An 8967-nucleotide genomic window follows, 5' to 3' on the forward strand; every position below is an offset into this window, starting at 1 on the left:
AAGTTCCTTTCTCGCAGCTTTTATTGCTCTCCCCACTTGCAAACTGCAACGTGCGTCCTTCCTCAGCTCTTCTTCTGTGGTTTAAGCGTGGGTGGAATGCAAAAAGCTATCTTTAAGACCTGATTACAGTGTTCAAAATGAGCACCACCGAATACATATCACAGCAATTCTGACCGTGTCCTTATGGCACGGCAGGATTTTAAATATATCCTTAGCATCTGGTACAATATGAAAGCTCTAACCTAACAGTGTTACTTTAGTGCCGGAGTTATCCTAAACAGATGATCTGGCATCGTGAAGGGACATCCTGGGCCTGGTGTACAGCATTCTCTTCTTTTGCTTCCAAATCATGCTTCCCAAAGAATCTATTTTAAGGGCCAGAAATGCTACGCACATGCTTCAGCCTGTATTTATGCTGTGACACAAATGACTGCAGATTTCACTTCTGTTCCCTATAGCACTCTTAATTATTTACTACTTTATTGTTAACTAATTTGCAGCCCAGCTGTTCAAGGTTCCACAGGTGCAGGAACAGAGGAAGTTACCTTCAATGGTGGACATTGGTACTATGGCACCTTCTGCAAGGCCAAAATTTAACACCCCTCCGGTGGGAATGTAAGAAAGTGAAGGACTTCTGGGAAATGATTTATAATGAATTGAAAAAAATGTTGAAATATTCATTTGTTAAAAAACCAGAAGCTCCTCTATTGGGTATTGTGGGTACAGAAATTCATATGAATTATATAAAAAAAATGTTTTTATATGCGCTAACTGCTGCAAGGATATTTTTAGCCCAAAGGGAGAAGCAAGAGATATTGATGAACTATGCTGAGATGGCGAGGTTCGCTGGGAAAATTCGGAACCAGCAGGACCAGACTTTCCTAAAGAAATGGAAGAAGTTTTTGATATATTTGGAAAGCAACTGTAACCAATTGACATTGCTTGTAGGGTTAAAAGAAGTTTTGTAAGGAGTAATATATAAACTCTTGTGAAAAGAAATGAGAATAGGTATTAAGATTTGAATTTATAGCAATAACTACAGTAACAAAATGCATAATTAGAAAAAATTTAGAAAATCATCAGCTGAGGTTGAAGGAAGTCTTAGGGCTGCTATAGTCAAAAGTTTTGAAATGATGTTTAAAAGAATGATATGCTGGAAAATATGTGTAAAAACCAATAAAAAATTATTATTAAAAAACCCACAAAAGTTAACGTCCCTCCAAGCCCTTGGTAAGCAAAGCCAAAGGCAGGTAAGCAAGGCGCTGGGCTTTGGGAGGGAGGCATGAGGCTCTGGGCAGGGTCCTAGAGTCCTCCCACCTCCTTGCTCACGCTGGGAAAGCGCTAACTAGGCTTTGGGAAGGAGGCTGGAAGTCTTTGGGACCCTGTCAGAGCTTCATGCCTCCTTCCCAAAGCCAGCACTTCACTTACCGGGCTTTGAGACAGCAACCCCTCAGCTTAGTGCCATGTGCACCCCTCACACAGCTATAAATCTGCCCCTGCCACCTTAGACCAAGTCAGATCGCTGGTCGGTCTAGTTCAGAATTGTCAACAGTGGCTAGCAAAAGCTCCCTGGGTTTTCTAACGGGAGTTATTCCCACCTCTTCACCCCACCCCCAGTATTGAACCTGGGACATACTGAATGTGCATTACCACAGAGCTACAGTGCTGTATTTATTCACACTGCAAGCTCATCTCTAACTTGTTTTTTGTGGAATTTGTGAGAGGACCTCAGCAGCTACGGGGGAGTTGCGGTTAAGGAGATGTTGTTGATGTTCTTTCCAGTGCAGTGCAATAGCTTCTTTATCTTTTAGAAGTGTGTTACCATCTGCTGAGCGTAGGGGGCATATGCCATGATTTATTGGCCCATAGATGGTCTTTGGGGCTTTAAAGAAACTCTGTGCTTCATGAGTGTCGGCTAAGTGCTGGATCTCTTGAGCTTTTTTTATCCACCAGGTGGTTTTCAGTTCTCTGGTTCTTCTTTGGACCTCAGCCTTAGCTTTGGCATAGGTTTTTTTTCTTAGTGGCACAGTTTCTATCTCTTTGCCAGATCTGAAAGACCTTCCTTTTCTTGTCAATCATGCGTTCAATCTCACTGTCATTCTCATCAAACCAGTCCTGGTGTTTCTTGGTTTGGTATCCAATAGTTTGTTCACAGGCTGCAATAATGGATGTTTTTAGCTTGGTCCAGTGTTCCTTGATGTTATCAGGGAATTCTGAAAGCAGATGGTCCTTAAGAGTTGTTTGGAAGCAATTCCGCTTAATGGGATCTTGAAGAGCTTGAGTGTTCATTTTGCGCCTTGGTTTCCTTCCTTCAAGGGATGCGGGTGGCGCTGTGGGTTAAACCACTGAGCCTAGGGCTTGCCAATCAGAAGGTCAGCGGTTCGAATCCCTGCGACGGGGTGAGCTCCCGTTGCTCGGTCCCAGCTCCTGCCAACCTAGCAGTTCGAAAGCATGTCACAGTGCAAGTAGATAAATAGGTACTGCTCCAAGCAGGAAGGTAAACGGCGTTTCCGTGCGTTGCTCTGGTTCACCAGAAGCGGCTTTGTCATGGTGGCCACATGACCTGGAAGCTGTACGCTGGCTCCCTTGGCCAATAATGCAAGATGAGCGCCGCAGCCCCAGAGTTGGTCACGACTGGATCTAATGGTCAGGGGTCCCTTTACCTTTGCCTTCCTTCCTTCAAGCCTGTGTTGAGGTATAATCTTGATAGCCATCGTGGAGCGTATTAGTCGGTGATCTGTCCAGCAGTCGTCAGCGCTCATCATAGCTCTGGTAAGGAGCACATCACGGTGATCTTTAGCACAGACAATAACATAGTCTAAGAGGTGCCTGTGGTTTGACCAAGGATGCCTCTATGAAGTTTTAAATTTATTTTTCTGTGAAAAGAGTGTGTTGGTAATAACAAGGTTGTGTGCTGCACATATCGTCAAAAATAAGATTCTGTTCTGGTTGCTGTTGCCAACTCCTTCTTTCCCAATAGTCCCAGGCCACAGATCGAAATCTCGCCCAACTCTTGCATTAAAATCACCCAGGAGGATAATTTTATCTTCCTTAAGTGTCTCTGATAGGACAGTATCCAGCTGAGAGTAATTTTTTCTTTAGTGTCTTCATCGGCATCAAGTGTTGGTGCATAAGCACTTATAATAGTAGCCTGTTGGTTTTTGGAGAGCATTATTCGAACTCTCCAAATCTGGGAGAGTTGTGTACAGCTATGAACCAAATGAAAAACAACAAAGCCAGTGGACCTGATGGGATACCTGCTGAAATCTTCAAAGTGGGTGGAATCGAACTTACACAACAACTTCACGAGCTCATCGAAAAAATCTGGGAAAGAGAAGAAATCCCAGCAGACTTTAGGGATGCCAAAATTATCAATCTCTTTAAAGAAAGGTTGTGGAAACTATCGAGGCATCTATTAACTGCGGACGGCAAAATTCTTGCAAGGATCTTAGCAAACCGTCTGGTAACAATATCCAAGGTGACCCTTCCTGAATCCCAAAATGGTTTTCAGCCTTCTAGGGGGACAGTGGGCATGTTTGAGGACCGGGACATTTGCAGGGAAACCAAAATGCTTGTTTACAAAGCTATTGTACTACCAACCTTACTACGGTATATGCTTGTGAAACATGAACCACTTATAAATGTCATCTCCAGCTCCTTGAAAGATTCCATCAACGGTGTCTCCGAAATTTTTTACACATCACTTGGGAAGACAGGCGAACTAATATCAGTGTACTGGAAGAAGCAAAGATCACCAGTGTTGAAGCAATGATTCTTCAACATCCACTTTGTTGGACTGGTCATGTTGTACGGATGCCTGATGATGGTCTTCCAAAGCAACTACTCTATTCCGAACTTAAAAATGGAAAGCGTAATGCTGGTGGCCAACAAAAGAGGTTTAAAGACTGTCTCAAGGCAAATCTAAAAAAAAAAGTAGTATAAACACTGACAACTGGGAAACACTGGCCTGCGAGCGCTCCAGTTGGAGAACAGCCTTTACCAAAGGTGCCAAGGGCTTTAAAGACACTCGATCTCAGGACGCAAGGGAGAAATGTGCTAAGGAGGAAGGCACGCTTGGCAAATCCACACCGTGATCAACTCCCGCCTGGAAACCAATGTCCCCACTGTGGAAGGACGCATGGATCCAGAATTGGCCTCCACAGTCACTTACGGACCCACATTGTTAAAACCATGTTTATGAAAGACAATCTTACTCAGCTACGAGTGATCGCCAAATAAGAAGATTTATTCACAGTAAAAACCCAACTACTCCTTGAAATGATGAAAGCCTAGCCTAGTTCTGACGGGAGCAATAAAGATTGGAGAACTAGTGGAAAGTGATAAGCCTTAGTATGAAACCCTAAAAGGCTCAAGACTAGGATATCCAAAAGGCCATCTTCTCCCACAGAAACCTGCCTGTAAATTGACATCATTTTTAAGGCCATCTTATAACCTTAACAAAAAAATATTTGGTAGGTGGGAACATGAGACGGGGCCTTTTATGCGGTAGCACCCTGGTTGTGGAATTTGTTCTCCTAAAATACTAAACTTTTTTCTCCCTACAGCCTATTACAACTTCCAAATCTGATTCAAACCTTTCAAATATTACAGTTCTTTTTTAGATATACTTTAAACATACACAGGATTGCACAGCAACTTCTCTTCCTCTCTGTTGTGAAAACTGAACAGCTGCCATCTTACTAATTGTGTGCAATTTTTGGTGGCTCAGTTTGACCACCCAAACCCTCTGCTCTGTAGCTATATATGAATGAATCAATTTATTTCGGTCACTCACCTGAGCGATACCTATATATAATACTATAATAATGCTTTAGCCTGAATCCTCTAATTCAAATTATATGTAATTATGTTGGGAAATACCTCTCCCATTATAAATTCAATCTGGAAGGTTTTCTGAAGAAAGGGGTAATTTCAGCTGATACTGATATGTGAACTTTTATCTGAACAAGGATTGCAAGTGAGGACACGTCATACTCCTATTATGAGAAAATGCCGCTCTATTCACAACTAATTGTTACACTGCCATGGCTTCCGGCAAATGATATTGTTTACCACTTCCTTTTAACACGATAACCCATTAGGTTCAGCAATAACACACAAAGACTGGTGTGCTGGTTTCGCAACGTTTAAAACAGTCGTATTTAAATCAGGGGAATCTTATCTGAAGAGTGAAAATGCACAACATTATCCTCATACTTCATGTATTAGAAAGCAGATCATTCATCATTCATGTTTTTCTGCTTTAAAGCTTCTTGCTACCACCACTGCAAATGATTCAGAACCAAATATAGGCATAGTCAGCTTTCCTCTTCTTAATCAGCACCTGCATTCCAGGCAGTCATGACGAGTTATTAGGCCTACTTCACATGTGCATGAGGTTTAAAGTTAGGAAGGGGTCTGAACATAATGTGAATGTTATTTATGAGGCTGCTTGAAAATAACTTTTCCAGTTGGTCTGATTCTGAACTATAAATATTTCTATAAGGGTTTTGTTAAACATATGCTGATCCATCGTCTTGCGCTGTCTATTCCGTGTGACAGTGGCTTTCTCGAGTCTCAGTCAGGCATTTCCTACCTAGCTGAGCTCCTGGCGATTGCTCATGGGAACTTACACATGCAAAATATGTGGTATACCACTGAGCTCTGCCAGCTGTTTCTTGGTATCACTAGTAGCGCTTGCAAGAAAGTGTTCCATCTGCATTGTACATGTAAAGCAGTATTATACCACTTTCAGCAGCCACTGCTTCCCCCAAGACTCCTGGAAGCCGTAGTTTGTTAAGGGGGTTGCCACCTTTGGTTGGGCAAAATACAGGACAGCTTGGGGTGGAATTGGGGGGCTAAAAATTACTTTACCTGCTGCAGAAATGACTTCAAAGCAATCCATTACAATGGCCCATGGGGGTTACAGTGGTTTATTAAATAATAAAAACCAGGCCTATTCATAGCTGCCAAGTTCTCCCTTTTTTAAGGGAAATTCCATTATGCTTAATAGGCTTCCTCGCGAGAAAAGGGAAAACTTGGCAGCTATGGGCCTATTGCAAAACCCATTTCTCGCTCTCTAACTCGAGTGTCCGTCTCTGACCCACCCGCCTCTGCCTGCGCAAAAACTAAATTCCCCCGTTCTTCACCCAGGCAGTGCAAGGCTGAAACCTTGCATCCAAAAAGCTCTTGCATGGTTGAATCCTTTTCCTGCAAGTTTTCCCCTGCTACAGTATTTTGCAATGGAAAGAGACTTCTTCGTCTTGGAAGGTTTGCTCATGTCGATTTGTAGAATGTTAGAACTGTCGTTAACTAGGGTTCCTCCTGAAATGTTTTTTTGCATTTAATATGTAACAGACAGTTCTGGAGCTCCAGCCTATCCCGCCCGTTAGGCGGAGCACTTTAAACAGCAGCTGCTGTACAGCACTTGTTTTGCGCCCTGGATCCGCATTCAAGATGCAGATAGCGGAGGAAGGAGGCGGACTAGGGGTGTTTACGGTACTACGGACTACTCCGAGCGCATGCCTGCGGTCCCTGGAGAGGATGCGATCCATTTACTTTCGGTTTGCCCATTCACCGCCCCAGTTCAAGACCTTCCGGCGGCGTTTGGGGACAGTCCGCTATGAAGTACCAACCCGCGCGAACGCGCCCAGCCAGCCATTTCCGTCGGCGCTGCGCCAGGGGCCGCAGCGGACGCACGTTGCGCAACGGGAGCATTTCCCCCTCTCCGCGCGTCTCGGGGGATGCGCAGGCTCCCGCTCCGCGCAAAACGCCGCCCGCGCCCGAAGTTTGCAGGGCAGGAGCTTCCCCGAGTGACACTCGGCGCGTCCAATAGGCAGCGGCGGCTCCGCCTAGTTGGGGAGATTCCCCGCGAGGGGCGGGCCCGGGGCAAAAGCGAAAGCCTCTGCCGTGGCGGACGCCGCTGCGCTCCGGGAGCCCCTGGTTCCTGCAAGGCAGGCGAGGCCTCAGGCGGCGTACCCGCGGGGCTGCTCTCTGGAGGCTGCTCTCTGGAGGCTTTTGCGGGGCTGCTGCTCCCTGGCTCCTCCTCCCCGGCAGGAGGCAGAGGCAGGAGGGGCGATGCTGCTCCAGCTGAGCGCCCAGTTCGATCCTCAGAGAGATGTGGGGCCCTGGCTCTCGGAGCGAGCTGCGCTGCTGGGAGACGCTAACGCTGGTGAGGGCTGCTGCTGCTGCTGTTTTTATTCTTCTTCCCGAGTCGCGCATTCCTGTCCTTGTTGCCCGCTCAAAAAAAACCCAAAAGAACTCACGACCTGCTAGATGTGCTCTGGAGCCAAACTGCAAGTAGCGGACTCAACTTTTTTGGAATTGGGGCGGCAAGACTCAGCTGCTAGCTAGCCTTGTTATGCTCCGGTTTCGTACTTAGGAAACTTAGAAGCAGTTTTTTCCCAGTGCAAGGAAGCCAGCCAGGTGACAAACTTATCTCAGCCTCGGCTCAGTGACCAAAGTTACTCAGACAGGCGAAACAAAATTTAAAAAAATCCTTCCAGTAGCACCTTAGAGACCAACTAAGTTTGCCATTGGTATGAGCTTTCGTGTGCATGCACACTTCAGACAGGTGAGTTGAGTAAGCTACCTGTGAGCAGGAGTGTGGAGGCAAAGTCAGGAGGGCAGGTTCCCCCTCATGATCGTCGCAGCCGCTCCCCCCTCACAGCGCTGCCCTCATCTAAGAGTACCAGAAATAATCTTTAAAACGTCTGGTTGCATACCCTTAAAGCACATTTATAGTTTCCCCTTCTCTGCTGCTCAAAGAATTCTGGGCACTGTAGTTAACCCCCTCACAGAACTACTACGGTATAACCAAGAAACCATAAACTACAGTTCCCAGAATTCTTTGAGGGAAAGAATGGGCTTCAGGTGTGCTTTGAAGGTATACCATGAATACAGCCATCCTCTGCTTACATTAGAACAGGATGCTTAAAACGGATGTCAGTCTTGATCAAAAACTGTGATAGTCTGATCCGAGAGGAGACGAGAATTCCATCTAATAAAATACAAAACTGAAGGTCAGTGTAAGTAAAATTGGACTTTTGCTTTTTAAAGTGGATACCTTATATAGGGGTGCTGTTTTGCATATGGTTCTATGGATGATCTTGTCTACTAGATGCCAGCCTCCTTTCAAAACACAGAATATCACCCATATAGGAAGACAGACAAGTTTATGTATTATGCACAATCTACTGTATTACTAACAGCACATTGTTTCCTGAACATTAATGTATTGGCTCTTCCCTAAAATAACGATGATGATCCTAATCACAAGCAGACCACTATTGTATCACTTTGTTTGACGTATAACATGGACAAACAGGCAGCCTGCGAGCCAAACTAGACATGATAAAGGAGATGTGTGATTATATCTATGGTCTCATCAAACCTATCATAAATAACAGCTGCTTGGGTGGTGGACGAGAAGTGGAATCCATTCTTAGGACGGGAGGGTTGTATCCAGCTTATCTTGTACTCAGAGTAGATTCATCAGTGAACTTAATTGACTTATTCAGTGCTTCACAACCAAAGCCCCAGAGAGACAAAATAAGGGATACTTCCAGCCAGGAGGAAATTTGGTCATTAGAAACATGTGTAGACCATGTGATTGTGTTGGAGAAGAGCTAACGGTCATATCAACACCAGAGAAGTTGGGAAATGTACTTTTTTTGTTTGTTTTTTAAACTAAATAATTTTGTTTTGCAAATAATAATAATAATAATTCTATTATTTATACACTGCATATCTGGCTGGGTTTCCCCAGCTACTCTGTAGGGAAACTGCAGTACAGTGAAGAACAATTACAAAACAAGACATTACGGATCCCCATGTGTCATTATTACAGCATATGAATGGAGAAGTGATAAGCATTAAATCAGATGAACAAGAAGTAAAGCAACTATCTTGATATAAACCCTCAAAAACCCAGTGTGGGTAGTTGGAGGTCATGAACTCTCAAGCGAA

The 8967-nt window shown here is 44.6% G+C and overlaps 1 protein-coding gene across 4 annotated transcripts in view; it reads left to right on the plus strand.

Moving 5' to 3' along the window:
* The first annotated feature begins 6447 nt into the window (after positions 1-6447).
* GSAP (gamma-secretase activating protein) overlaps positions 6448-8967 on the plus strand; it is a 47459-nt gene continuing 44939 nt past the window's right edge. For 2 of the 4 annotated variants that reach the window (XM_035126594.3, XM_088652129.1), the window contains exon 1: positions 6448-7171. In XM_035126594.3, coding sequence (XP_034982485.1) covers positions 7078-7171 — 94 coding nt within the window. In that variant the 5' untranslated portion in view covers positions 6448-7077. The remainder of the gene's footprint in view (positions 7172-8967) is intronic. The other 2 variants (XM_088652130.1, XM_088652128.1) reach the window with 1 other exon arrangement.

This window comes from Zootoca vivipara, chromosome 9 (genome assembly GCF_965207765.1).
Source record: "Zootoca vivipara chromosome 9, rZooViv2.hap1.1, whole genome shotgun sequence".
NCBI classification, from domain to species: domain Eukaryota; kingdom Metazoa; phylum Chordata; class Lepidosauria; order Squamata; family Lacertidae; genus Zootoca; species Zootoca vivipara.